Source organism: Cnephaeus nilssonii, assembly GCF_951640355.1.
Source record: "Cnephaeus nilssonii genome assembly, chromosome: 12".
In the NCBI taxonomy this organism is placed as follows: domain Eukaryota; kingdom Metazoa; phylum Chordata; class Mammalia; order Chiroptera; family Vespertilionidae; genus Cnephaeus; species Cnephaeus nilssonii.
The window spans coordinates 8444703-8470345 of NC_137083.1; the positions used below are offsets into that span (position 1 = coordinate 8444703).

General features: G+C 45.3%; 3 protein-coding genes across 5 annotated transcripts in view; 2 read left to right on the forward strand and 1 right to left on the reverse strand.

Annotated features, from left to right (window-relative positions):
* Positions 1-1817: 1817 nt before the first annotated feature.
* LOC307108129 (ER membrane protein complex subunit 5-like) lies at positions 1818-7280 on the reverse strand. Of its 2 annotated transcripts, none has more exons than XM_079785828.1 (3): positions 7157-7280; positions 6766-6863; positions 1818-5849 (listed from the first exon to the last, which is right to left on the reverse strand). In XM_079785828.1, exon 3 carries the CDS (start codon positions 5500-5502, stop codon positions 5107-5109), a length of 396 nt encoding a protein of 131 aa, XP_079641954.1. In that variant the 5' UTR covers positions 5503-5849; positions 6766-6863; positions 7157-7280; the 3' UTR covers positions 1818-5106. The 2 variants fall into 2 exon arrangements, with proteins under 2 accessions (XP_079641954.1, XP_079641953.1); XM_079785827.1 differs by having other exon boundaries at positions 7107-7190.
* Positions 7281-7372: 92 nt separating this feature from the next.
* On the forward strand, positions 7373-14178 carry GGCT (gamma-glutamylcyclotransferase). 2 transcript variants are annotated; one of them, XM_079785825.1, is made up of 4 exons: positions 7373-7663; positions 11636-11781; positions 12751-12886; positions 13916-14178. In XM_079785825.1, exons 1-4 carry the CDS (start codon positions 7523-7525, stop codon positions 14057-14059), a joined length of 567 nt encoding a protein of 188 aa, XP_079641951.1. In that variant the 5' UTR covers positions 7373-7522; the 3' UTR covers positions 14060-14178. The 2 variants fall into 2 exon arrangements, with proteins under 2 accessions (XP_079641951.1, XP_079641952.1); XM_079785826.1 differs by lacking the exon at positions 12751-12886 and having other exon boundaries at positions 7417-7663.
* Positions 14179-19872: 5694 nt separating this feature from the next.
* NOD1 (nucleotide binding oligomerization domain containing 1) overlaps positions 19873-25643 on the forward strand; it is a 33200-nt gene continuing 27429 nt past the window's right edge. Inside the window, exon 1 of the mRNA XM_079785824.1 lies at positions 19873-20065. The gene's annotated coding sequence lies outside the window, so the exon portion shown is untranslated. The remainder of the gene's footprint in view (positions 20066-25643) is intronic.

Genomic DNA, 25643 nt, shown 5'->3' on the forward strand with positions numbered 1-25643 from the left:
CATGTTGACCAATGTCATCCCAATCAATTTAATAAACAAACATTTTTCAAATGATCTCCCTGTTACCTCCAAACCTTCCTCTCTGGCCGAGAAGCCAGAAAACACCCCTGCCTGCTTCCACGACAGATATGGCCTACTATTTGCTCACTGGAATTAGTTCGAGAGACCATCAGATATGGTACACTCTAAACCAGACTGGCAGAAGGACTTCCTACTGCCAAATGCAGTCATCTACTTTGTCATTATCAATTCGTGTAACGATATATATTGAGGCGATTTTTAATTTCATGACAGCATGGAAAATCATATTACATGAGAGTAGAACTTGCTAAGCCAACAATTTCCTCCAAATTGGAATTTGGAAAGATTTCTCATTTGCAGTGGGAAACATGAATCAATACTGACACTAAAATGTTTTAATGAGCAAGTTGAAACATTTTGTTTTAAGAAACTACTAGCCCAGTGGTCGGCAAACTGCGGCTCGCAAGCCACATGTGGCTCTTTGGCCCCTTGAGTTTTTAGCAAAGGCCAGCTTAGGAGTACCCTAATTAAGTTAATAACAATGTACCCACCTATATAGTTTAAGTTTAAAAAATTTGGCTCTGTTGACTAATGAGTTTGCCGACCACTGTACTAGCCTAACAAGACCAGCTGCTGCTACCAATGCTGCTCATTAGGTACATTTCCATGAAGCTGTCTAACCCGCTCTACAACCCCTGTAAACTGCTTTGACAACCTTAAAGGAAACAAGAAGGAGCAAAGGAAGGATGGGAAATACTAAGGACCAAGGAGCCAAACCTTTTCCAGTTTGAGAATTTTAGACTCCATCACACCTGTTTCTCACTCAGCCATGCAATCAAATTCTTATTTTCACCAGTTTGTAACCATTATTGCATTTAATAGAGGTTGATGGGTATTTCTATATATAACTGCAGTTTCAACCTGATTATCAGGAATTGAATCAGCAAAGGCAGGCAACATTTCTCAAACAGGCCAGTAAGCCAGGACAAGTGGAATGGGAAAACTGAGAGATAGCTGAACCAACTGGCCCAGCAACTTAAGCAGACACAGGTCACCTCCCTAGAGATAACATCTAGGCCCCAGTTGTATTTTAGCTCCAGGCCCAGACCAAGTACGCAACAGTAGGAGCAGCTGCAATGACTAACAGTCCCCTGCCCTGGCACTAACCAATCAGTAGAGACCTCAAGCCTGAAAGAGCACACCTGGAAAATTGATGAATATTCTGCTGAAACCCTCCCCTAAGATTCCCACCTGCAAGAGAAAAAAAACCCTCACGACAAAGGACCCAGTGTGTGCTCTCCCTCTGTGTCTTCCCCTGCCCCCTCTGCTTCCCCCTACAGGCATGCACCTCCTAAACTCTAAGGGACCCCGTGAAGACTTGCAACCAGGGGAGCAACAGGCAGCGGCAGCTCATCCCAGGCTAATCCCCTGAATGTGTCTCCAAGGCCTCTTTTCTCTGACTTCCCAGTGAGCTAAAGCAGCCTGGCCTAGGCTCTCCTGAAGGCCTTCCCTTGTTTCACTGTCCCCAGCTTTAGTAAACACACCCTCAGTCACCTGGGCTTGTATTGTGAATTCTTTTCTACATGAAGCCAAGAACCCACACACTACCCGCTGGTCCGGGGCAGACCTGCTCAGGGCCAGCTTCCCCGTCTGGTAACATTTCAAGGACTGGATTTGTGATAAAAGGTTGTATCACCCACCAAGCCAGGCAGCAGCAAACCAGAACAGCACAAAGATTTGGAATTCTCCCCTCTCTAGTGTTTTGTTTTGGCGGTAAAATTATGCTCAGAGACTAATTTTGTCTTTGCCAGCCATTTATTTAACACCGGTTCATTGAGGGAATGTCACAAGCGCATAGCATCCAGGATAACGTCTCTTAAAAAGATAGTAACTTATGCCAAAGCAATGCTAGGTTAATTATACTATTATCCAGGCAAGGGGAAGTAAGAGAAATAATGCCCAAATTTAGCTGAAGTGGACCTGTTCCTACAAGTAGGCACTGGGGAGGGCCACCCTGAACCAACCTGGAGCTGACTTCCAGCTGCCAGCACAAAATGAAAAGTCCACTGTTGCCAGAGCACGTTGCTAAGGAACGTGCTAGTGGGCAGGATGATTCCTCAAAGGGGTCGCTGCAAGGTTTATCACCACTGTCTGTGAGGCAACACCTCACCAAGACAGGAGCTAATGCCCCAAGGTCTTCAGGGAGCTAGCTCAGCAAAGTGCGCCTTGCCCAGACTGACTCTTGAATAGTCCTCACATATTGTATGTATCATCTAAATACTCTATAAAACGAAGACTACAGATAATACTAATATAGCTATAGTCGCTTCTCCACATGTTATTGATAAGCCCCAGCGGGGTCCCTAGCAGATGAGCTGCTGACAGCTTACCAACAGAGGAGATAAGCTGTCATCTTAAGTTGCTAGGCCATAAACAGGTAGATTAAAACAACTTCGTTTAAGTCATAAACAAATGGCTTTGAAATCATATTAAACCAATAAATAACATCTAGCTAACATCATTGCTTGTCTTCAATTTTCTGGACAATTTAAGGGTTTAGTTAATATGATTCTTCAAGAACTGAGCAATCATCCTTCAAAAATCAAGGCATTTCCCACATGCTCGGTAACATGCTTCCCGACACCAAAGGTTTGGGAAAGTCAGGACTGAACAGAGCTCAGCAGGTTTCTTCATGACCGGTATTCTCAGATTCCTTCCTGTGGTCATGGACCCTGGACTCTCCAAGAGGAAGTGAACAACACAGTCTTTTCCAGCTTTGACCACAGAAGCCAATTTTGGATGGAGGACGTGTGAAAAAGGGAGTTACAGGGCATTATGGCCTGATTCACTGATCTGCACTTGTGCAGCTGGGTTACTAGCCCATCGCATGCAGCTGGTTCCCTGGTTATTAAGAAGTGAGTCTTCCCATATTCTAGAGAGCCTTCAATAGTCCACTGCAGACTGAACTAGCTTGCATCACATTTTTGGGACTACCCTAGGTAGTCATGGACTGTTTTATAGCATTATAAATAAAATTTGACCCTCCGTCTTACATCTACTGATTTCACCAACCACACTTCCTTTCACAGCAGTCACAGTTCTCAAGATAAGTTCTCACTCTCCATAGAACAAAACTGTATTTAAGAAGCCAGTTATGAAAGACCAAATGTTGAACGAATCCATTTAAAAGACCAGAATAGGCAAATCAGACAGAAAGTAGATTAGTGGTTGCTTGGGGCTGGGAGGCATTGGGGAAAATGAGAGATGACTGCTAAAGGGTTACAGTTTCTTTTGGGGGTGATAGATAACACTGTTCTCAAATTGACTGTGGTCGTAGCTGCACAACTAGTGACTATATTACAAAACCACTGAACTGTACCTTTTAAGTGGGTGAGTTATAAGGAATGTGAGTTATATCTTAATAAAGTTGTTCTGAAAGCTTATTAGGAAAGGAACACAGCCCCAAGACAAGAGGCTCTTGGGAATTTAGTCATCCCCAAGGAAACGGTATACAACCTATGTAAGGAGCTGTTTCTCACACACTGTTTTGATTTTATCACCACTTTTAACCCCCGACTTCACCTCTTTAACGCACTTCTAAGTTATTCTAGGTTATCAGAAGATTTCCAACTTTGTTCTCCTTAGAGAGCAGAGCTAGTATTCCACAGGCAGACAAGGTTGGCAAAACAAAACTAAATAAAACAATAGAAGCCCAATGACAAAATAATCTCCTGCTTTGGGGCTGTGTTTCCAGGCAGAACAGAAGTGCTAAGGTTCATTTCTAGTGGAAAAAATGCCATCAAGTATAAGGGCATCATATGACTCTTGCCTAAAGCTCATTTCCTTTTCAAATCTGCATAGTTATTCCCTTTACATCTATACAATTCCACATAAGCAATGTTTTCATACCTGAGAATTCAATAAAATTTCTCTACCAAGGAATGTTAAGCTTTCTGCAGATCAAAAGGCTAGCCAAATTTCCCTAAAACTAAAATTACTGTTCCTAAAAAAGTACTACTCTGTATCATCTTCAGCAACATACAGTGAAGATGGAAAACTGTAAGCCTGCTACAAGTCAGAAGCCACAAAAAAAAATCTTAAATGATATTAATGAAAAAAAAATTAAAGATAGTAGTTCCAAATATTTAGACCATTTTGGGCCCAATTCCTTTAATGAGAAGTTTATTTTTACTAATTCACTAGTATAGTATGCAATAAAATAACAGAATTTGAATAAATTAAACTGGCTAATGACAAGTAATCAGTTTTCCTCAGTGATTCTTCTTCTTCTACATAAACAGGATAATTAAATCCCAAAGGGTCTTTTTGGTGTATCTTCAACATTCTTACACTACATAACCAATTAGGGACATTTTTTACAGATAAACAAAGAGAATACAAGTAGCTTTATAGCGAGTTGAGTTTGTTTAAGTACATTTGTTATGACAAAGAATTTCTGACACAAAAATTGCTCACTGCACATGGAACTCCAGAGAAGTGATGCCACAAGATAGCTGACGTTAGAAGGTATATGGGAGTCGGGTGGGGTGAAAAGTGAGGGATAAATTAAAATCTGGCAAGTAACTCCTGAAGCAGAGCCCCTTTTTAGAGGGCCTACGAAAAACTGATGTCACCTTTTTAAATCTCTGCAGGGAAGTCCACTTGTTAAGAGCTGAAGACCATTTTATTATCATTCATGCAGCAAAATGCAGCAGTCAGTTTCCAAAAGGGTCCTAAAAACTGTAGTGCAAAGGAAACGAAATCTGAGAAAACAATTACAAGCACATCAACATTTTTTTTCAAGGAAATGTGTTCAAAACAGTGACTTTTACAAAAGATGCCTATTTGTTTTAAATGGGGAAAAAGAACTCTTTGTTTTAAATGGGAAAAAAGATCAAAGATTCATTTCACAGCTATTTTATACTGCATCAATGATTTAACAGTATAAAAACCAGGGGCATAAACTTTTTAAAAATTAGGTCTGAAAGATCAAGGTAAGTATCGATGGGGGGAGGTGTTTTATAGACCCCCAACGCCAATATCCCAGCTCTGTGTCCTGTCCTGTTGTTATGATTTGTAGAAATCTCAACGATGCAGTGATTCAAGTTTTCTTAACTTCAAGGATGTGTTAGAAGACAATGCATCTTGGTTTGAAGAATTTGTTGTATCCAAAGGCTGGAACAGTACTCTACCACGATGATTGAAGACGTAAAACGATGGGTGATTCCTTAATGTGTCGAATGTCTTATTTTTTAGTTCTGACGTAGCATCCATGTCTTTAAACTCCCCTGCAATATGAACTATGCCGTAGCAGGTAACTGCGAAAGCCAGAAGTATCTGAAGAACTATATCTATTGGCAGGGATTCATCCTCCTTTTCTGTTAATCGCATGTAAGAACGATGCTGCGCAGCGGAGAAGGCTGCGTGGGCTAGAGCAAAAAGGCCGACGCCCACCAGCCCCTTCCACAGCGAGGGCACCATGGTTCTGGACGAGCAGCAGCCCAGCGAAAGCAGCCAAGGACTTTATTTCATTAAATGACACTGGCTTAATTTAAGAGGCTAAGCTATTTGCTCTGCAGTCCGTCCTATCGTTTGCTTTAGATTTTTCCTCTTGGTGTCATTTTTTCCCCCCTTCAATCCTGTAGTTCCTGCTTTATGATGTTGAAGTTAAAGATTTTTGGAAACAATACTCACAGATGATGCTGGAGACACAAAAATGTCACGGCCCCCACGTTCAGTGGTGGTAAGATTCATCTAGGCTAAGATGGGAGAGGCCACATGTTTCCACTGTCATTATGTTTTTCCCCCTGATGACGAGCAAGTAATTCCTGGGGAATAATTGTGCACATGTTAATATTCTGCTCCCTATCACCCTTCCACCAAATGGTTTCATTAACAGCTGTTTCCACATCAACTGGGGCTATTTGATTACTCTGAAATACACCTGCAACTAGAGAGGCAAGACAAATGTTTATTTTCTTCACTTAACGCTTTTCAGAGCAAAGAGCTGGTGTAATAGTCACTACCAGTAATATGGCAAATGGGGGTTTCTAGAAATTGTTTTTTAAAGATTTGGCTCACTCTTTCCAGGAAATGACTTTTACATGTTCGACATTTTCAATCAACTGCAGTCATTATTTTTGACCCTCAAATTGTAACTTTGGCCAGTGGGCATTCCGTCAAGCTGGCTCCCAGGTCCTTTAAAAAGAACCTCTCTTTCGCCCTGGCTGGTTTTGCTCAGTAGATAGAGCATCAGCCTGTGGACTGAAGGGTCCCAGGTTCGATTCTGGTCAAGGGCACATGACTAGGTTGCAGGCTTGATCCCCAGTAGGGGACAAGCAGGAGGTGGCCGATCAATGATTCTCTCATCATTGATGTTTCTATCTCTCTTCCCCTCTCCCTTCCTCTCTGAAATCAATAAAGATATATTTTTTAAATTTTTTTTTTTTTAAATAAAAGAACCTCTTTTTTCTTGGATACTTCCCGACTTCCTGTCAGGAGATATTCCAAGAACTCACACATTTCCCAGCTCTTGACCGGGCCTCAGCCCCTTCTCCATGTACCTTTTAGTGGAGAATGGTATTTAGGGGTCAAAATCTGGGTGCCGAAGATTTGCTTCTAGGCCCTGAGTTCATATTAATACCCTCGCTTCAAAGTGAGCAAGACAGGGTTTTATTCCATTGTTTTAATACTTTTACATCTTATTTTTACACGGGGGTTTGTGCACTTCGTGGCAATACTTACACCAACCGGCAGCGTCGGAATTGGAACCCGGCACAGCACTTCCGCAGGAAAGGGAGCCCGGGACGTTCAGAGGGGCTTCTCCAGGAGGCAAAGGGTCCCTAGAAAAGGTATCAGGGAGGCCATCAGGGCTGGGGATGCGGGGAACGGCGTGTGGGGTGAACAGCCCCGTCCCGGCCGACTCATCCAAACCGGGCCAGAGGCGAGCGGCCGGGGGAGGAAGCTGTCGTAGCCAGGGCCCCTGTTTCGCCTCAGATCTGCCCAGAACCCCCCAAAGCGCACCCACGGCCACCACCCCCACACGCGCGCCCCCCACCCCCGGCCCACGCCCGAGAGGGAGAAACCTGGTGGGGACCCGCGCCGCGACCGCCGAACCGAGCCCACGCGACCTGACCTGACTCCGCGTAGCGCCCGACCACTCGCCAATCAGAGGCGGCCTTGACCACGGAGGCGGGATCAGAGAAGGCGTGCCCAATGAGGAGCCAGACCCCGGTCGCCTCCGGACTGAGCATTTCCGAGTCCAAGAGGAAAGTGGATCGAGGGCGGTGGGTTTGGCCAATCGGCAGGGGCGACTGGCATCGTTGGGGCCGACAGCCAATCAGAAGAGCGCTCGCTCCCGACTCGCCCGGCCCACACTTCCCACCTTTCCCCCTCACTCCGGGGGCGGCGGCCGCTGAGCTGGGGTCGCCCGGGGCCGCGCTGCCATCGCCGTCGTCCTCTCCTCCTACCCCTGCTGCTGGCGCGGGGCGTCCGGCGGGTCATGGCGAGCTCGGGCTGCGAGGACCTGCGGGGCCAGGAGGAGGAGAGTTTTCTGTACTTCGCCTACGGCAGCAACCTGCTGACCGAGCGGATCCACCTCCGAAACCCCTCGGCCGCGTTCTGCTGCGTGGCCCGCCTGCAGGTCAGTGCCCCCCGCCCGGCCCCTGCGACGTGGTGCCCACCCCACTGACGAGGGGCCCGGGGACGCAGCTCTCACCCGTAAGAGTGCGGCTTATCTTCACGATGGGCCCTCCTGGGCCAGCCCACCGCGCCCTCGCGGCCCTGTGCCTGACCCCTCCTGAGCGCTGCCACCCCAGCAACGGCGCCCCCAGGCCGCCGTGGCTCCCCTCCTTTCCTCCTATCATTTCCACCAGCTGCTCGTTCTGCCCAGGTCTGGCCGCCCCTCGTCCACTGACTTAGGGGCATCCTCTCTGAATCCATTCCGTGGGCACCTCGGAGAAGCTTTCTCCGACCCAAGTCAGGGAATCTGTTGCCTTCTGTTCTGTAGGTTATCTTTGCTACCGGACTTGTCACCTCGTTTGTAAAAGTCCGTTTTCCTGTCTTTTGTCATCCCTCACCGTCCCCTGAACCTGAGAGGCCCTGAAAGCTGGAACCATGTCTTATTCCTCGTGAGGGCTGTGCTCAGTTAAGTGGCTGGATGAAACGGAGCCAACCTGGGTAAACATCATGCTCTTCCGTTCAGTCCATTCATTCCTTTTTTTCCCAGCACTTGCCTGGAGACACAGAGATGACTGAGTAGAACTGGCTGCTTTGAGGACCTTCCAGGCTATTAGGAGAAACACGCAGACAAATGATGTTACAAAACCTTTTGGCATGTTGAACTCGACAAACGCGGCCTCTGCTGTCATCGTCGGGGTTCTTAGTTGCATGTTTTTCCAGCACTTACCTGGAGACACAGAGGTGATTGAGTAGAGCTGGCTGCTTTGACCTTCCAGGCTATAGGAGAAACACGCAGACAAATTACGTTACAAAACCATTTTGCTTGTTGAACTCGGCAGACACGGCCTCTGCTGTCATCGTCGGGTTCTTAGTTGCATGTTTTTCCAGCACTTACCTGGAGACACAGAGGTGATTGAGTAGAGGTGGCTGCTTTGAGGATCTTCCAGGCTATCGAGGAGAAGCACGCAGACAAATTACGTTACAAAACCATTTTGCTTGTTGAACTCAACAAACACGGCCTCTGCTGTCATCATCAGGGTTCTTGGTTGCAAGCAACAGAAAGTGGCTGATTTAAGCAGAAAAGGAATGCATTGAAAGGCTGTTGGAGAGCTTACAGAATGACCAGGAAGTCAGGACCACAAAGCTGACAAAACAGGCAGGCCTAAAGGGAGGGATAGCAATGGTGATGCAGCCAGCGTCACAGACAGGAGCAGCCCAGGAGGCCAGGCTGCCCCCCTGCTGAACTGGGTAAACGTGGGCACCGCCTCACGAATCACCAGCGCCATCTGTGCTGGACCCTGCCTGCTGCTGTCACTATACCCCTGCAGATCCTGAAACCCAGATGTGGCCGCCACCACCAGGGTGGAGTTTCTGCTGTCCTTGGGCATAATTCAAAGACTCGGGGGGGGTGGGTGTCCAGGTTGGCTAAATCTTGGCCACGTGCCCAAGCAAAGCTGGGAGAACCAACTTCCAGTGTTCAAAGCTTCAAAACTGGGAGTTGGGCTCTGGCACTCTACTCCCCAGGTGCATAAGGTAGGGAGTCCCCGAAATGTGGGAAAGAAGTTCAGATACTTGATAGTTGAGATGATGAGAAAAGCTATCAAGAAAATGATTATCCAGTTACAGGTATGGTTAGTCTTAAAACCGAGTTTTACCCTCATCTCAATTTTGCTGTGAACCTAAAACTGCTCTAAAAAAGTGGCCTTTTTTCTTTTTTTAAGGAGACATACAAGGTGCTATAAGGGTGTATGACATGGAGACCTGACCTAACCAGAATGCTCAGTAAAGCTCTTCTTGAAAATGTGATTGCTTAAGCCAAGACCTGAATGATCGGGGGAGGGAAGAAACAAAGAGAAGGAATGGTGTGTACAAAAGACCTCACTCAGAAGAGAAGCTGGGTCCCCAGCTGGTGAGGCTGGAGTGAGTGTGTGAAGGAGATGTAGCATGAGGGCTGCAGAGGTAGGGAAGGGCCACCTGTTGCAGGATCACAGGTCAAAGAAGACTGGTTTTATCTTGAGAGCGTGAGAAGACCCACTGTGGAATTTAAGCAAAGGAAAGATCAGATTTACATCTTTAATTTACCTCTTCTGGTTGCTGTGGAAAATGGCTTGGAAGGGGTAGGGGTGGCAATAGGGGATGTGGGAGCCCATTTAAAAAGCTCCATGCTATCGATCATGGCACCGTGAGTGGTAGCAGTGGAGGGTAGGTGGGTTTGGGGGGTATTTCGGAAGTAACAGTCATCATCTGCCCAAGGACAGCAGAAACGCCACGTTGGGGGGATATTTAGGAGGTAACAGTGTCAACAGTGATTGCCTCTGAAGGCAGGAAGAGATAATAGGGATGACTAAGGTTGTTGGTGCAATAACAGGGTGGGTGATGGCGATGTTTGTAAAGAGGAGAATCAGGTTTGGGAGGGGAAATCAAGCTCGATTTGCATAGACTAAATTTGAGATGCTAGTTTTACATCCAAGTGAGCAGAACAATATTAATGAACATTTATTAAGTACTCGGAATGCGCTAGGCTTGCTTTAAGCACTTTTGAAGCCCAGAGAGAGATTTGGGTTGGATCAAAAGGTGATTGGAATATTAGATGATATTTGAAGTTATTGCAGGGTTGAGATTGTCTTGAGCAAACTACTGAATGAACAGAGAAAAGGGCCTAAACTGAACCCTTAGGAACCCCAACATTTAAAGACCAGGTAGTCGAGGAGGAGCTGGCAAAGGTAATTGAGATCAAGGAACAACCTGAAAGTCAGAAGGAAGCAGATCAAGACAGGGTGGTTAACTGTGTCAGAAGCAGCTGAGAACTGGGACAAGATGAAGAATGAAAATTGTCTTGCATTTAGCAATAGACAACCAGTTCCTAGAGTGGCGGTAACTTTTATCAGATCCTTTGATGGGACACTTGGTCCTAGAATATCTAGGATACCAGTTGAAGGTACTGGTCACTGAAAAAAAACTTTTTCCTAAAATGTCTGAGAAGGTTTTTAAGAAAATAAAGTTGACAAGGATAAAATATAAACCTTAGACTTATTATTGAGCCCATCCTTTTTCACTTGATCATTACGGGAACTAATTTCTGGAAAGATGGAAAGCAATCTTCCTAGATCCAACAGCCAAGTAAGGATTTTTCATCTTCCCCAGGACTGTGTCCTCTCTGTGAGAAAAGAAGCTAAACTGGAAACCTGGCTCCATTACTTATTAGTCATGAGACCTTAGGCAAGTTGCTTAATCTTTGTAAGCCACAGTTTTTCTTGCTGTGAAATGGGTATAATAAGTTTATTAGGCAAGATACAAATGAGAGTCCATATAAAGCTCATAGCACAGTACGTATATAGAACCCAGTAATTTTCCAGTGTGTTAGTTGTTTTTATGATAATTATAGATATATTAGTACAGTTTATGAATATTAGATTAGTGTTCATATGTATACAAATTACCCTCAAATGCCAGCTCCCTTAGGGCAAACATCATGATATATACTAGTCAATACTCCTTACATCCATAAAAGTAGAAAGAATATTATAACCTCTATGTAGCTTTCACCCAGTTTCAATAATTATGTACACTGTGATTGCTTCTAAGTCAAAAACCTATCTGTAAGTAGGCTGGGAAGTAATTTTCAAAAGTGAAAATAGTTGTTAAGGCATTGGGATTATGGGATTTTCCTTCCCACTTAAACCTTTCGTTTATGGTAACATACTGTACCTATTCAGTATACATTTCATTTTTAAAGAAGAATATGAAAAATACATACAGTCCTTGAGATCTGGGTTTTTGTTTATCTTTCTATTTTCCATAGCTTCTTACACATAGAAGGAACTCAAAGTTTATATTTTAATTACATAAAGTTCAACGTAAATCTTTTTTTTCTTTTTTGAGGAAATTTTAGTTCAAGAGAATATTGATCATGTCACTTTCATTTTCTTTGTAGGATTTTAAGCTTGACTTTGGCAATTCCCAAGGCAAAACAAGTGAAACTTGGCATGGAGGTATAGCCACCATTTTTCAAAGTCCTGGCGATGAAGTGTGGGGAGTAGTATGGAAAATGAACAAAAGCAATTTAAGTTCTCTGGATAAGTAGGTGGCTTCTAATTATAAGTTAAATAATTACAAATTCCGAAAGTGGATCATATGCAAGGATGTGTATCTATATGTTTTTCAAAACCATATACGTACTACAGACAGACATATTCTTTACACTTTAGAGTTAACATTAAAGGTATAACGTGCATTTCCTAAAAAGAAAAGCCTCGAGGGTCACACTTTCTGATTGAGATTTGGGGAGCGGGGGGGGGGGGGGGGGGGGGCGGGGTGACGTGTAATCTCTTCTGTAAAAGATGGAAGTCCTTATTTGCATCCTGTTTGTCTTACATAAATCTTAGTGTCATATGGTAAAAAAGCATGAAGATTTTTTAAATTGTTACATATATGTATTGATTTCGGAAGTAGTCGTTTTAGAGCCAGTTTTTTAAAACTAATTCTTCATGGTGGCAGTTGAATCAGTAAAAAGAAATAATAATTTGTAAAAACCTTTAATATACTAGGAGTGCTTTGGTACTTTTTATAACTAGAATTCCAAAATGAGTTGTGAGGCAGAGCATTTAGGACAGAGGAAGTTGGCAGAAACGAGTAGGATTTGCAAAGAGCAGATTATCTGACACGCATGGTGCTTCACGCACCTGTGAGCGAGGAAGCCGTCTCCTGCTCTGCTCCGGCTGGATACCCTCCTACTGTCAGAACACAGTCCGCTTTTTGTAGCCTAGAGACCCGTGTCTCAGGGATATACAGATGAAAATAGCTACACTGAAGCATGTTTTTACATAAAACAAATATAGAGATCTGTTAGAAGTATAACAAATAATAGTAAACCTAGGGTTTTCTAATTGAAATGCTAAGTTAACTTTGGATGTGGTAGTATTATAATATGTTCTACTATATCCCAAAATATAGAGGGAGCAAATACATCCATAGGTAGTTAAATTCTTAATCCACTAAACTAATTTGGCTAAGTCAAGTATGATTAAAACTCGGCTGTTCTGGTTTCAGGCAAGAAGGGGTTAATAGTGGAACATATGCCCCAATGGAAATTAATGTTTACACTCAAGAAGGAAAAAAAATAACCTGTCGAAGTTACCAGATGAGAAATTATGAGAGCGCTCCCCCTTCGCCCCAGTATAAAAAGGTAAGCTACTTATTAAGATTTTGGGGGATTCCTCCTAATTTTCACTGAACTAATCTAAAGAGTATCTTGTTTTTTAAAAGCTTTGTGTGTTTTAAATTCCACATGAACAATTCATGTTAATAAAAAAATTTTAAATACAAAAATGATAGTTATTTACCTGAAATACAATGTTCAAATTTATTTGTAATGATAGAACTATATTCCTAAAACTTTATTTTAAAACACTGTTAGAAATATATATGAGTCATAATTCTAGACATGTATTTTCTTCCTACATGCAGGCTTTTGTAATCGATTTTCTCTCCACAAAACATGAACACCAATATGCATTGGGAAAAATATATATTTCCTACTGCTGAAATGTTTTCCATCCCTAGATAGAAAAAAGAAAGTCCCACTGCCTTTCAGGAAACCACTCCCCACAAGCACAGGAAAAAAAATGTGGGTAGAGACCTCCACATCCCTATCAGAAACCCCAAGTTAGGAATTGTTAGCAGGCCCAATCAGGACATGGCACCCAGAGGGGTGGCCCAGTTCCCTGCCAGCTCTGGAATTTTCCAGTAAGGAACCTAGCGGATTAGCCTGGTGTGGATCTGAAAAGTACCACTGAATACGGTTGCCCTTTACTCCCTCAAGTCTAATTAATTCATCAGTGGACTAGACTCTAGGATTCAACGAAAACTGCTCCCTATAAACTTTTAATATTTTTTAAGAATAATGTTTTTTCTTAAAAGATTATGCATAGTCTATAAATAAGTTTTTTGTCTTAATATGAAAATACTTTGTCATACTATTTTTAGAGTTGATATTCTATGAGGACCTAGCAGGTGACTTTGGAAATTCCCTGCACATTCATCCTTATTGTGAAAGAAGTGACCATATCTCCATTTGGTTCTAGAATTGTTTATTCTAGAGTTATTCTAAAATTATCTGAAAATGAATATTTCATGCTTTGACACTGGAAATAAAGCTGTGGTATACTAAGTTAAACACTAAAAGAGATGTTTTTGTTTCTTTTACTATTTCTAGGTCATTTGCATGGGCGCCAAAGAGAATGGTTTGCCCCTGGAGTATCAAAAGAAGTTAAATGCTATAGAGCCAAATGACTACAGAGGAAGGGTCTCGGAAGAAATTGAAGACATTATCAAAAGCAAGGAAACAAAAACTCATTAGAACATAATAGACTATTCCTATGGATATTTTCTCTATGTGCTCATTTAATATATTTTGAACCTTTGGAACAGGGATCTGGGATATCTCTACGTTTAATATATTTTCAGCAGTGCTCTGAAGGGATATCTCCGTTGAGTGGTTCCTTGTTTTTGGACTATGAAAAGAAGCTGGGTTAGGAGTTAGGCGGTTGCAAAGAGGACTGTGAGGCACTGGAATGCATGGTAAATGGATGTGGGTCTTTCTGTGAACACTTTTCTGTGAAGTTATTTTCTTGAGTTGATCTGAAGTGTATTCTTGCTCTGTGACGGAGGATAGATTTGCAACTTAATGACGGTGCTGGTGAATTGCTCTGCTCTGGAAATGTTTTATCAGCTTAAAAAGAGCAAGCAAGCTGCAGAGACAGTTGATAATAAAAACTTTTTAAATTTAAAAGCTGGCATACTCTTCCTCGAGGAATACATGTATTTGTGGTTTATCGTACATTCCCCACTAAAGTACTACATTTCATTTTGTTAGATCCAGTCATCACACATAATGGGTCTGTCCCTGGCCATATGCAGTCTATGCGGTTAGAGGATTATTGCACAGATTCTGGAACCAGACACCACTCTCTAGCTGAGAGACTTTGGGTTATTTGACTCTCTGCCTCGGTTTCCTCGCCTGTAGAGTGAGGACAGCTGAAACACTTATGTCTTAGGATTGTTTTGAGGAGTAAATTTATGTAATGTGCTTAGAATAGAACCTGGCATATAGTAAGTATTAGCATCATTCTTGTTCTTATTGAAGAATTAAGCTTGTACAGGGCCACCCTTGGAATGGGATTTTAAAGTAGAAGCAGCAAGATCAGAAGGAAAAAATGTTTTCTGGAAGTTACAATTTAATTCTTGGCTTAGAAAGAAATGGTCCCCTTCTTAACATTTATTAGCTGAATAAATGGAGAAAAGAAGAGTCATGAATAAAGCAATCTTGGTTATAAAAAGCTATCCTCTGTCTCAGAAATGTAGGGAGCTGGACCTCCAAACAGGTTCCTGGAATGTGAGTGAACTAGCTGCAGGAGCATAACACAAAGATTCGGTGTGTTCTGGGAAAAAAGACCAAAGGACTTTTCAGCTACAGCTGTGATTCTACAGTGACACTGAGCCATAGCCTGCAGGTTAGACCATGTTTCGTAGCTGTTACACCTCACCAGTTTCAAGTATACCCTCCAATATTCTTGTTTCCTCCAGTTCTCAACTCCTCCAAAGAAGACCAAGTTTGTCACTAACCTGCTAATACAATTATGGTAATAACAGTGAGCAAAGCTCAGTTTTGCTTAGATACTAAAAATCTAATATTCCAATGATCTAGCTCACCTAAAATGATAACTTTTGAAATAAGAATTTAAAACACTAGCAATATATATGGTGACTCTGACTTCTGGGAAGACAGAGTAGACATACGCTTCCCTAATCCTTTAGTTACCTACCACTAAAATCCCTGAACATTCTATGTAAAACAAACAGAAGACTGAAAGCTGGAGAGAAGGCAGACTAGCCAGGGCCCTCAGGACCCAAGGCATGACATGATACTGAATTCCCTGGGTTTTATTTTGCTTCACACATCTCACTGAGACATGTAGCTGAAGAAGCCAGTAACCCAAAAGCACCAATGAGCACAAACAAAAAATGACAACAGTAATAATAAAGCCTGCTGTGTCTAGCAAAATGAGTAGAAAACAATCTAGCAAGACAAAACTTTTAGAGAATAAATGCTTTACTCCAACCAAACCACAGAAAAATTGTGGACCCCCTGACCTCTACCCAGCAAAGGTCAAGAGGGAATCTAGATTTCTACCCTCACCAGGCTGTAACAAGGTACCCTAACCAGTCCCTGGACACCACTAACAGGGTGGTGTCAGAAAAGGCAGAGTAGAGAGCCACCAGCAGTAATGAACCCCACCTCCCAGCCCTCCTCCCCATAATGACTTCTTTAACATAGTGGTGGAAGTTCTAACCAGTGCAATAAGGCAAGAAAAGAAAATGGAAGGCATACAGGTTGGAAAGCAATAAATGAAACAGTCCCTATTTATAGATTACATGATTGTCTATGTAGGAAATCCCTAAGAATCTACCAAAAGTATCTCTTAGAACCAATAAATGAGTTCAGCAAGGTCACACACAGCATACAAGATAAACATACAAACATCAATGGCTATTTCATATGAAAGGAATCATTCAATATGTGACATTTTGGTGTCTGGCTTCTTTCACTTAACATAATGTCCTTGAGGTCCACCAACATTTAACATAAATCAGCACTTTAAAAAATATATTTTTTCATTGATTTCAGAGAGGAAGGGAAAGGGAGAGAAACATCATCAATGATGAGGGAGAATCATTGATCGGCTGCCTCCTGTATGCCCCACACTGGGGATCGAGTCTGCAACCCAGGCACATGCCCTGACCAGGAATTGAACCGCAGCCCCCACTGAGCCACGCTGGCCGGGCAACACTTCATTCTTTTTTATGGTTGTATTATATTCCATTGTATGAGTATACCACAATTTATCCATTCAACTATTGATCCCTCATACATTTATAGGTGGGAATATAAAATGGTGTTACAGCCCTAACCGGTTTGGCTCAGTGGATAGAGCATCGGCCTGCGGACTCAAGGATCCCAGGTTCGATTCCGGTCAAGGGCATGTACCTTGGTTGCGGGCACATCCCCAGTAGGAGATGTGCAGGAGGCAGCTGATCGATGTTTCTCTCTCATCGATGTTTCTAACTATCCCTCTCCCTTCCTCGCTGTAAAAAATCAATAAAATATATTAAAATGGTGTTACAGCTACTCTGGAAAATAGTTTGACAGTTTAAGAAACTAAACATGCAACTACCCAGTTGGACTCCTGGGTATTTTCATTCCTAGAGAAATGAAAACTTATGTTCACATATAAACCTGTACATGAATGTCTACAGCAGCTTTATTCATAATAGCCCAAAACTGGAAATAACCCAGCTGTCCTTCGACATGTGAACAGTTAAGCGATCTGTGTGGTAATACTGTGAAATACTACTTACTCATCAATAAAAAGGGAAGGACTATTGATCCATGCAATGACCTGGATGAATCACCAGAGAATTACGCTGAGTGAATAAAAAACAATCCCCAAATGTTACATACTGTATGCTTCCATTTACATAACATTCTTGAAATGACAAGTTATAGAAATGGAGAACAGATTAGTGGTTGCCAGTTGTTAAAGAGGGGGTGGTATGGTATAAAAGGACAACATGAGGGATCTTTGTAGTGATGGAAATATTCTGTATTCTAACTGTGTCAACACCTAACATCCTGGATGTGATATTGCAAGATGTTACCAGTAAGGGTACATGGATCTTAGCGTTATTTCTGAAAGCTGCATGCGAATTTGTAATTACCTCAAAGTTTAATGAAAAACAAAAATTAACTACGTATGCATTTTTTTAAAATGATGGAATCGGCAAACAACAGGAGACTTAAAAATGACCAAGAAGCCCTAAACAGTTTGACTCAGTGGATAGAGCATCGGCCTGCGGACTAAAGGGTTCCGGGTTCAATTCCAGTCAAGGGTATATACCTTGGTTGCAGGCACATCCCCAGTGGGAGGTGTGCAGAAGGCAGCTGATTGGTGTTTCTCTCTCATCGATGTTTCTAACTCTCTATCCCTCTCTCTTCCTCTCTGTCAAAAATCAATAAAATGAAAAAAAAATCAATAAAATGTATTTTTTTTAAATGACCAAGAAAACTAGAGAAATAGAACTGAAAGACTCTTAGAAAGCAAATATATGATTGTTGAAATTAAATACTCAAATGAATGGTATATTGATTTCCTATTGCTGCTGTAACAAGTTGCCACAAATGTAGTGACTTAAGACAAAACAAATTTATTATCTTCTGGAGGTCACAAGTCTAAAAGGGTCTCCCTAGGACTAAAATCAAAGTGCCCGCAGGACAGTGCTCCTTCTGGAGGCTCTGTGGGAGAATCTGTTTCCTCTCCTTTCCTAGCTTCCAGAAGCCACACTCATTCCTTGGCTCATAGCCCCTTTCCTCCTTCATCAAAGCCAGCAACATCAATCAGGCCACGTCCTGCTCAGGCTGCCATCTCTGGTTCTTCTGTCTCCCTCTTCCTTTTATAAGAGTGTAGGGAGCAGCTATAGGGTTAAGCCTTAGCCTCGGACTGACCTGTTGACAAAGCCACAAACAAGTCCCAGCTTAGAGGGCACAGCCCTCTTTGCATAATTTAAGCTTGACCTTATGACACTCCCTAGATCCTTCCTGGGTAGCTAATGGGCTGTGGGAGGTGCAGCAAGTTCTGCCAAAACAAGTGAAACTCACAAGAATATTGTAACTATGGTGACTACTACCTTGTTTTTCTCCAACTATAAAATAAAGCCTCAGCTTGCCTTCTGGATCTTTTCTCTGTGGCCTCATCCAGGCACAGGAGATCCACCTAGACCCAGCTTATTCTCTTTGTCTGTCTTTTCCACATCCTTCACCGCCCCCCCTCAGGCTCGATGAACCCTTGGCTGTGCTGGCACGGCACGTAAGAGCTTTGTGATTACATCTGGCCCACGTACACACAATCCATTACCATCTTCCATCTCAAAGTCAGCTGATTAGCGCCCTTCCTCATCTCACCTGCTACCTTACTTCTCCGTTGCCACATTCACAGGTTCTAGGTATAGGAGGTGGGTGGACCTCATGGAGGAGGTGCAGGGACCAGTCTGCCTATCCCAGACAGGTTAGACAGGTGCAAATAGTTACAAAATAATTAATGAATGGAAAAACAGAATGGAAGAATTTACTCAGAATGCAATAAAACAGGATATGGAAAAAAAAATGAGAATGAAAAGACATGGAAAATAAAATGCAGAGTCCCAGAGGTTCATTCGAGGGTAAACTGGAGGAATTAGTATCTTTAGCATCTTTTTAGTGCTTAGAAGTTTGCACAATGTATCCCATCAATTTTACTTTTGCCAAGTTTCACTTCTGAGTTATGAACATTCTTTCCCAGAAGGCAGCCTCTGATGGGAATGTCAGTATTCATGAGCATGTGTGGGCCCAGGACTGAATGCATTTTTGTGTGAATAAGTGACAATTTTTTACAGCGTCCCTATGCCTAAGGTAGACTTTCCCCCTTTCAAAGATCTGCAATATTTTTATGGGGACATTTATTATGTTAAGAATTCCTTTACAAGTCATTACAGCATAACGTACAGAATATAAAACGTACACCACCACGAGCCGATTTACGGACAGGGAGAAAAGCTTAGACTTTAAAAAGTGTACCTCGCAGCGTGTGCTCAGTCTTTAACAAGTTGGATGACTCTGAGCTCGGATTCATCGGAGAGCCCGTGTCACATTTTAACGGAGTTTCACCGTCCGGAGGCAGGCGGACGAGGGCACGGGGATCAATGCTGGAGGAACGGACTTGACCGTGGGCGCTGAGCGCACGGTGCGGTGTGCAGATGGGGTTGTAGAGGTGTGCATTGAAACCTGTACGGTTTTATTCAATGTCACCCCACTGAATTCAACTGGGAAAAAAAAAGTTTCACTGCCGTGCTGGGCGTTGCCTCTAGTTGCAGCTGCTGGGTTGGCTCTTTTAGGGTGACGGGCCTGGGCTCGCGGCGACAGTTCCCCTGTCACCCCTGGGCGGGCTCTCGGGCCGGCCCCTCGCCCCTGCGCGGCCTGACCGCCCGGGCTCCGCGGGGAGCGCCCCGGGGGCTGCCCGAGGCCACCGTCTGCGCCGCGCGCCGCGCCTCCCGCCTTCCCGCGCCCCCGCCCCCGCAGCCCCGCCCCCGCCCCCGCCCCCGCCCGGCTCGGCCCCTGGCGCAGCAGCCTGGGGGCGCGGCCCCTCTGCCTCCCCCACTTCCCCGTCGGTCAGGGCGGCCGGGCGGCGGCTCCCGCCTGCTCCCCTCCGCTGCAGGCCTCGCCCGGTCCTCCGCGCCCGGCCCGCGCGCCCCGCTCTGCAAACCTGGCGGCCACGTAAGTCCCAGCGCCGGGGCGGGTGTTCGCGGGCAGACGGCTCCGGGGTCCGGAGCGCGGGGCGGCGGGGTCCCGCGTGCGGGCGGAACGCAGAGCGGCTCCGGGAGAGCTCCCGGGGCGCGGGGCGGAGAAACCCGGAGTGAGGCGCGCGGGGAAAGTTCGGAGGCGTGAACTTGAGCCTCAGCGGAGTGGTTTGTCCCGCGGGGGTCGGGCCGGGGCTGCTCAGCCCTGCCTGCACCTTAGAATCGCCTGGGCTTTGAACATCCAGATGTCCGGGCCGCACCCCAGACCAGTTCCATCGGAGCCCCTGGGCGTGAGACCCAGCCTCTGCACCGTGGAAACTCTCCGGGTGATTCCGACGTGCAGCCGGGCAGCGGGCTTCCCTCCGGCCTCCTGCGCGGAAAAGAAGGGGTGTGTCCCAAAGAGCCCCAGCTCTCCAGCCTTTGGGCGCATTGTGAACAACAGGAGGAATGCGGTTACCTTGCCCACTTGGCTCTGCATTCTGGGAAATGCCTTAGTTGCTGGCATTTCACATTTAGCTGGGGGAAACCAGTAAACTTCTAGGTTTCCTGCTGTAAGGATGAAGCTTGCCACCGGCCCGTCCGGCTAAAAGTACACCTACGACTTACCGTGTCCAGGGAACCATAATCTACCACGGATTTTAGGAGCTCACAGGATGGCCCCGCCTCACCCTGGGGTAGATGCTGGGGGCAGATAGCTGTGATCCCCCCAAGCAGGGCCTCTGGACAAGAGACAGGCTTCTGCCGAATTTGCAGGGCAGATAAGAAAGGCGGATTGAAAACAAACAACACCTGAGACCTAGGAGAAGCGTGGACGTCCAAAGGGTCTGAGGAGTAGGTTTTATTTTTGTGGAAAGGAGAGAAATAAGTTCAAGCTTTGGAGCCCATCAAAGGTGAGCCCCAATTCAGAATCTGTCACATGTGGCATGTGACCATGGGCAAGTTCTGTGACTCTGGAGCCCCTGTTTCCTTACCTGAACAGTGGGGGTTCACACTGTAGCTGCCCTGGCGCTTCTGTAGTTAAATGAGAAAATGTGTATCAAGTGCCTGGGCAGGTGGCACATGGCAGGCGCTGTCTCAGGCACAGCCGTGGGGACTTGTGTTTGGCAATTATTTAGTCCAGCCGGAGGAGGGAAAGTATTTGTCCAAAAAAATCATCTCCCTCTAAACACTATTCCCCTGCCCTCCTCCTCCCTGCCCAGAGGAGGAACCTGGGTGCTTTGAGGTCTGGGCTCTCAGGCTGCTTCCCACCAAGAGGACTTATGAATGGCTCTGGAATACAGTTTTACTCCATGTGCTAGGAATGAATTTCTTGATGAAAGAAACTGGCCCTTCCCCTGGAGACTTCCTCCACCCCGTTACCACACATATCAATAAAATGGGCTCCCAGGAAAGCGGGGCCGTCTGCGGGGTCCCAGAATCGCTGGCAGCATCCTTAGGCCGCACCCAGGCTGCTGGTGTTTTGCTCCTGGCTCTGGGCCCAGGAACAATGAATTCTTGGAAGACCAAAAACAGGAATTTGGGGAGGAGGGGACCCACATCCTACAATTGTCAATGAACGGCATTCCAGCTGAATATTTCACCCTGGTATCCACTCCATATGTCATCGATGGTCACTTGGGTAGTAACAGCAGCACTGTTAAGTCATTAGAAATACAAACAGCGACAGAATATAGGTGTAAGGCCAGGTGTTTTTACAGTATATGTGCAGTCACGATTTTCAATTGAAGAAGTATATCAAATTCTTGTCTCTTTTTATCCAAATAAATGAGCTCAATATTTCTTCAAAAATCTAAGACATAAGCCTGGGATTTGAGGTAGGTTTAAGTTACCAGTTTCCTTATGATTCTTCTTTTTGGGGGGATTTTAGGCAAGATGGAATTAGAAAAACTAAAATTTTTATCTGTACTAAACTTGAGTCCTGCAGAAGCTGTACGTATTGTGCAGGTTTCTGGAAGTCCTGTTTTCTTTATCTTCGGGGCAGAGTCAGTTGTGTCTCACACCGAGGGTCTCCTTTCATCCACACGCAGAGTCCGAACTGGTTTGGAGGAAAACCCTTTGGCACATCAAATGCTCACTGAGGGCACGTGTTTCCCCAAACCTGACTCTTGTACTGAGAAGTGAGTAGTCACTGGCATTTCCATTAATGGATAGTTTTTACCCAGTGCCAGGAAGCAGGACTTCCTGGCTTGAATTCTTACTCTCGTGTTTTACCCAGGACTGCCCCAGACCAGACTGTGGGCCGAGATTACAGTGCAGAGTCGGCCAAGGCAGACTTGCTGCCACCCCCTCTCTTTTGCCATCCTCCAGCCTCAGGAGCCAGGGAGCCAGCCGGGCAGGGGATGCTGTCACTCTGACAGTGGCCTGGCCCTCAGACGGGGCAGAGTGCCCTAGCAAGAAATGTGCTTCTTTAGCGTCAGCAAGGCTGTTTTGCGTTACACGTCATTAAAATCAATAGGGTATCTCCAGTAAACTGAGTAGGCTGCCATTTTGAAATTTGTTTTCCTAGTCATGTTCCTATCCTATATAATAAAAGCCTAATATGCTAAGTGTCCGGTCAACCGGTTGGCTGTTCAGCCAATCAAAGCGTAATATGCTAGTAATGTGCTAAGGCACTCAACCTCTCGCTATGACTTGCACTGACCACTAGGGGGCAGAAGTTGACTGGTCAACCAGTTGCTATGACATGCACTGACCACCAGGGGGCAGGCGCTCCAACTAGTAGGTTAGCTTGCTGCTGGGGTCCAGCCGATCGTGACTGAGTAAGATGGGCCGGACATGCCCTGGAGCCCGCCCGTGATCCCTCTCCCACTGGCCAACCTCCTGTGTCCCTCCCCGGCCCGATCTTGCACCAATGGGGTCCCTCCACCTGGCCTGCGCCCTCTTGCAATCCGGGACCCCTTGGGGGATATCAGAGAGCCAGTTTCGGCCCAATCCCGCAGGCCAGGCAGAGGGACCCCACTGGTGCATGAATTCATGCACCAGGCCTCTAGTAAGTAATAGAAAACTGTAGTTTAAAGAGCTAATAAGTAGGTCAGCATGAAGGCCCATGTAATTGCAAAGGGAGCACCCGGTTAGCACCAGGTTTTGGTTGGTTAATGTTTTAATAAAAGATGAAGTTGCCACTGTGATACCTTTGTTTCAGGATGCGGAACAAGGTATCACAGTGTTCGCACCACCATACAGGTTGGGGCGGTAAAGATGTAGTGACTGGTAGGTATTTTCAGAGCCACGTGTCACTGGGTAGGGCAGCCACATATTGCTGAGGGAAATCCTTCCATGGAAGAAGATCTGTGAGCAGATGATGATTTACTTGAGGAAAATATTTGGGTTGTTCTAATTCCCAAAAGATAAAAGTCTATTGATTCAGAACTTCCTGTGATTTGTTTTAACCCACTTCCCAATTGCTTATCTCGGCTCCTCAACCCAAACTTTCCAGAAGGAACTGGATGGAAAACTAGGCTTTTATGGGCGGAGAGCTTAACTTGTTACAATCTAGGACAACAGATGGGTTCCTTGATGGAGAGGGCCATTCCTGGACTTTATTTAACAAGGCCAGGGTCTTACATGTAATGTGAATTCAGGCACATTGATGATTTCAAGCGGAGATAAAAGATCTATAACAAAATACCGGACAGGCAGGCCTTTAGTGGGAGAAACCATGGGTTTCGGTGTCAGCACTGGGACCAAGCCCCTGCTTTATTCCCTGAATTACTGTGTGACCTCAGCCAACATATTGAACTGTTCCAACCCTGTGTCCTCCTTTGTAAAATAGTTATAATAATTCTTTCCTTAGAGCAGTTTTGAGTATTTAATGAAATAATTGATGTAAAGTGTTTAGCACACCAAGTGGCTTTCAGTAAATGGTACTTATCCTATATAATAAACAGCTAATATGCAAATGGACGTCACACCCTCGTGCCTTGGTGCCGGGGCTGGGGGACCTGAGGCCAGGCCGGGGGACTGAGGCCACACCTCCTGCCCGGCGGGGCTTGACGGGAGATCTGAGACTGCGCCCCCTGCCCGGCAGGGCTTGACAGGGGACCTGAGGCTGCGGCCCCTGCCTGGTGCTGGGCCACGGAACCTGAGGCTGTGCCCCCCACCTTGCAGGGCTTGACGGAGGTGGAGCTGGCCGGGTCTGGGTCTCGCGTGATTTCGAGGTGCGTGCAGGTGGGCGGGGACTTGACTCTGGGTCCCGCGGTGTGCCCCAAACTCTGACAGGAGGGAGATTTTCATATACATTTTACTAATTTTCTTTCATCTCTGACACTTCTATTATAAAGGGCAAATAGCAATATTAAAATATTTCCTCTAATTAATTTCCTTTTAATGTGCACGAATTTCGTGCACCGGGCCACTAGTTATGTTAATAATGGTTATGATGACTACTTGGGTTCAGGGGCTCGTCTTGTCATCTCCTAGTTGTGTTGCTTTAAATAAGGTACTTAATCCTCATGAGCCCTGGTTTACATCTGTAAAATGGGGCTAACTCTACCTATCTGGAAGGTTGGTGGGAGGCTTGAAAGGAATTAAATGACGATGCAGCTGATCTGGTAGACCCTGGATAGTAATGGCCACGACTTACTGTGTACAGCATTGCTCCAAAGGCTTTAGGTTTGGGACTTTGTTTTTTCTTCTTCATTTTTTTTTTTTTAGCTCATGCAATCTTTCCAACAATCCTATGCAGTAGATCATTTCCCCCGTTTTAGAGATGAGATAACAGAGGCACAATGAGGTTAACTAACTGGCCCCAAGTCACCAGGCAGCAAGTGCTGCGTCCAGGGTGTGGAGCAGGCTCCCATTTGCTAAGCACGGAACCAGCGCTCGGGGAGTCCCCCAGCCTGCATGCTCAGCTCCTGTCACACTGACTGGACAGGACAGGAGTGCTTATTGATGCTCTTTGTAGAGCTGTGTCTCTGGACCCAGGGCCCCACTTCCGAAGAACTTCCTGCTTATGAATCTACCCCAGATTTGCAACTTTTAACCTCAGCCATTGCTTACGCTGGGTGAAGTAACAGCCAGTGGGTGGGGTAGGCTGGGGAACCCTGATCCTGCTATCAACTAATGTTATTCGAGTGGATTATGATGTTTATTTCCAGATAACTCATCTGAAATAGCCTTCCCCCAGACAGGTGTGTGGGGCATTTGGGAAGACAGAAACGGGGGTTGGCAGTCCCCAGGACGGGGCTCAGGTGGGCATGACAGCCCTTAAACAAACACCATCCCATCAAAGGTGCAGTGGACTTTTCCACGTGCACTCACCACCTCTTAAAAAGTTCCTTACTCCTCACCCTCTTCCTCACACCCCAGTAGCTCACCGGGGAATTTGCATACACGTAAAAGGCACAGGGTTTAGGGGGGAAAATTCTTGATTTGGAGCTTTCAGGTCACAGAAAAAGCCTCCAGTGGTGAGGGGCCGAGAGCTCACAGGGCGTGCCCGCTGGTGGGGAGGGGCCCACACGGCCCCCTGCCCCCTCGCTCCTGGGACGTTGTCGTGAGGTCACAGAGTGAGAGGCAGTAGCAGGTCAGGTGTGTCTCGGCTGGCTGGGCGGGCCTGC